General features: G+C 59.8%; 1 protein-coding gene across 1 annotated transcript; it reads right to left on the bottom strand.

Annotated features, from left to right (window-relative positions):
• Nucleotides 1-1,750: 1,750 nt before the first annotated feature.
• SOX21 (SRY-box transcription factor 21) lies at nucleotides 1,751-2,578 on the bottom strand (the record flags this gene model as incomplete). The annotated part of the gene is made up of 1 exon (XM_081128967.1): nucleotides 1,751-2,578. One exon carries the CDS (start codon nucleotides 2,576-2,578, stop codon nucleotides 1,751-1,753), a length of 828 nt encoding a protein of 275 aa, XP_080985093.1.
• Nucleotides 2,579-4,022: the final 1,444 nt, after the last annotated feature.

The following is a 4,022-nucleotide window of genomic DNA, read 5'->3' as shown; positions in this document are numbered from 1 at the left end:
GTTTTTGGCTCTGAATAACAATGGCTTGATTTAGATTTCCTAGTAAATCTATTCAAAAGTGAAACAAAGGCTGCCTTTGGAGGATACCTTACACTTCACCTGGACCAGGCACGTAAGGGCAATTCAGATAAAAATCTTGTTAGGAACTCAACAAGAAATAGAGGATTTTCTCTTTTCCCTGGTTCAGGCTTTATTTAAACTCTTTGTTCAAAAAAAATGAACAGAGTGATAGTCGGATTCTAATTTACAGATATAGTTTAGACGTCTAATATTAAATTAGGAGATCACACAAGAAAACCATTTACACATAAAGGTTAAAACCAATACTTAAACTTTTTTAAACTTTATATTACATAAAGCCAAAATGAAACTAAATACATGTTAGCCAACTTCATTCACAAACATTAGTCAAAATATATACATTTAAAAAGAAACACAAAAGCTATAATCCAGGAAGGTTCTTTTCTCTAAAATGTGTTTTATCATAAATTGCAAATGAATTGCAGATGATCTAAAAAATAAGCTAATTAGGGAGGGAACTCCAAAACACATTTAAACGGTTCAAGTTGATGGAGAAATGCTAGCTGACAATGAGACATCTGTCAAAACAATTCTGTGGGTTTGTTTTTCTCAGTTTTGCTAAATAATAAATATATAATTACCACTCAGACAAAAAAAGTCTGATTTAATCTTAGATAAAATTGCGATTCTAAAATAGTCCCGCAATTTTTAAAAGTTAACTTTGACATTTGCTCAAAATGCTTTAGAGTCTAAAATCGACTCAAATTTAGGGCAACGCAAATAACACATCCTCAGACTCGATGTTTTCACGAACATGTACACATTTACTATCTTATGGTGAACGCAGCCATCGGGGAAAATAGAAACAGGGCCTTTATATTTTCTGTAAACTGTGTCAAAAATCCAAGTGAGTGGACTCAGGGTGATTTCTACCTGTTTTGCTTTTACTTAAGGGAGAAGATCCAATGGACAACTTTTCATCTTACACGTATTTCTTGTTTTCGTACCTAGCTCTTGGGAAAGGGCTCTTGCTCTGGTTTGCATATGGCATGTTAAACAAAAGAAACCGCGATCTTCTCAGATACAAAAGGCCAGATTCGAGCCGGTCACTGGTCAAGAATGGATCCGGTCTGGGGGTTCTGCTTGAGAGAACAGAGATTTGCAAAGTTCAAATAGTACAAATAGGGAGCAAGGTTGCTCAGAGCCATCCCGCTCCAAGAAGCTAATGGCACAGATCTGGTTTTCCCTTGTGTCAGCCATTTCAGACCTAACATTTGAACAGAGTGCATGCAACACAGACCAGGAGGGGGGAAAAAAAAAAAGAGGGAGAGAGAGAGAATGAGGAACAAAAATAAAACCGACAATAAACTTCCAACGAACAAAACCGGCGAGCCCAACATGTCAAAAAAGTCACTCCTCCACCTCTATGGGCCAAAGCGCAACAGGTCCCCCAAGTGCAAAACCAACGCCAACCGCTGCTGGAACACAACTGCCCGCTTTAAAGGTGGCTGCCGAAGTGCGGGTCTGAAATGATCCCGTGGATTCACACGCACACTCGCCCGCGCACTCGCGCCGACTGGCATCTCCGCCTCTGCCCGGCACCTATACATCTTATGTACAAACCACCCGGGGTCCCCGTCGCGGGAGGGCGCCCCGGGCGGCCTCGGAGCTCGTACCTATACATATGTACACGTGTGCGCGCCGGTCCTCGCAAGGCGGCCCCGCGGGGTCATAGCGCGGCGGCGTAGGCCGCGGGGTAGGGGTCCAGCTGAGGCTTGCCCATGCCCGGCAGCAGGATGTAGGCCAGCGGCGGCTGCAGCCCGGGGCTGGGCCAGGCGCTGCAGTTGCACGGGATCATGTAGCCCGGGTTGCCCGGGCTGGGGTGCGAGTGCGTGTGCCCCCCGGCGGCCGCGGCGGCCGCTGCAGCCGCCGCCGCCGCGCCGTGGAAGGCGCCCGCGCCCGCGGTCGGGTAGCCCAGCGACGACGCGTACGGGAGGCCCGACGAGGACGAGATCTCTGCCATCTTGGAGCCCAGGTCGAGCAGGGAGTAGGGGCTGCCGGCGGCGGCGGCGGCGGCGGCGGCGGCTGCGGCGGCGGCCGACTGCGGGAAGAAGACGCGCGCGGCGGCGGCGGCGGCGGCGGCGGCCGCCTTCTCCGGGTTGGCGAGCAGCGACTCGGGCACCAGGCCGCCGCCCGCGCCCGCGTGCAGCCCGCCGCCCGCCTTGAGCGCCGGGTGCTCGGCGTCGGCCACGCCGCCTAGGCCGTAGGGCACGGGGAAGGCGAACTTGTCCTTCTTGAGCAGCGTCTTGGGCTTGCGCCGCGGCCGGTACTTGTAGTCCGGGTGCTCCTTCATGTGCATGGCGCGCAGGCGCTTCGCCTCGTCGATGAACGGCCTTTTCTCCGACTCCGTGAGCAGCTTCCACTCGGCTCCCAGGCGCTTGCTGATCTCCGAGTTGTGCATCTTGGGGTTCTCCTGGGCCATCTTACGCCGCTGAGCCCGCGACCACACCATGAAGGCGTTCATGGGCCGCTTGACGTGGTCCACCGGCTTGGACATGTTCTCGCCGTGCCTCGGCTGCAGCGCGCCGCCGCCCGGGCCGTCGCCCTCGGCCCGGAGGAAATCAATGTTGGCTGTTCGCGGGGACACGTTCCGCCCGCCGGCGCTCGCCGCGCCCCGCTCCGCGCCCGCCCGGCAGGCGGGGGCCGGGGCACCAGCGCGGGGCCGCTCCGCGTCTCCGGCCGCGCGGCTGTCTCGGGCCGGGCGCTCGGGAGAACCCTCCGCGGGGCGCGGGAACTTTCAGGCGGCGCCCCCGCCCCGCGGCGGCAGTTCGCCCTTCGCTTTCTTTCCGCGCTTCCTCTCCGGCGGCGTGTTTTCGCGAACTCCCTGCAGGTGGCCGCCGCCCGGCCGGGCGCTCCCCCGCGCCGGCCCTTCCTCTCTCAAATGCGCAGCGGCCCGGAAAGTTGCGTCGCGGAGCCTCCACCAAGTTGAGCCGAGGGGCCAACCGCCGCGTGCTGCCAAGTGCCAAAGGGGGCTCTCGGCTGCTGGAGTGTTTGGGTTCCCTTCGGCGGCTTTCTCATCTGACAGCAGCAGACGGGGGTGGGAGAGGAGGAGTGGAGGTGGCCCCGGCGGGGGGCGGGGGGCGGGGGAGGGTCTGGGCGCACCGCGCGAACACAGCGCAGCAGTGGGTTCAATACAAACACAGCAGCACCCGCTGGTCTTCCAGACTCCGGGCAGGGCGCTGATGGGAACCCCCCCAATCGGGTGCGTTTTTTGGAAGGGGGGAGCTGTCTGCGGCCCCAGCACCTGCCTCGAGGGTCTTCCTCTCCGGTCGCGGGTAGGAGGGGGAGGTAGGATGAGGCTTGATCAAGGTTGGGGTCCCCGGGCCTCAGAGGAAATCCTGCAGCCCAGCCGAGGCGCCGCGTCTCGCAGTCCCGCGGGCCATGCCGGCTCCGCTCGCTCCGAGCCCCCCCTGGCGCGCCGGCCGGCTCGGGATCCAGGAGGGCGCGGGGCGCGGAAGGCGGCGCTGCCTCGGCGCGGCACTGCCCGCCCCGCACCGGCCGCGTCCTCACCTCGCTCCGTTTGGCCGCCGCCGGGCACTTGCAACTAACTTCGCCCAAGTTTCCTGCGCCGGCGCGCTGGCCTCGCAGCGGGAGCCCGCGTGTGCGCCGAGCCGGGGCCCCGCTCCCCTGGGTTCTCCGGCCGGAGCCGAGCAAGGCCGGGAGGCGGAGGTGCCGGAGGACAGGATTTAAGGAAACCGCGCCGTCACCTCAGTCCGTAGGTCCGCGCTGGGGCTGTTCCCGCCTCCCCGGCTGCGGCAGCGCAGAGGGCCCCTTCCCGCCAGGCCTCCGCCCCGCCGCGGCTCCCGGGACGGCCGCAGCCGGGCGCACGGGCTCAGGTGAGCGGCGCTACCTGCGTGTGCGCGCGCCCGAAGCCGGCGCCGGGTGTGCATGTCCGGCCGCGGCTGAGAGTGTGTATATCTGGGGGCCTGCGGAGGAGGTGG

Source organism: Miniopterus schreibersii, assembly GCF_964146895.1.
Source record: "Miniopterus schreibersii genome assembly, chromosome: 2".
In the NCBI taxonomy this organism is placed as follows: Eukaryota; Metazoa; Chordata; class Mammalia; order Chiroptera; family Miniopteridae; genus Miniopterus; species Miniopterus schreibersii.
This window is presented reverse-complemented; position numbering and strand designations above follow the sequence as displayed.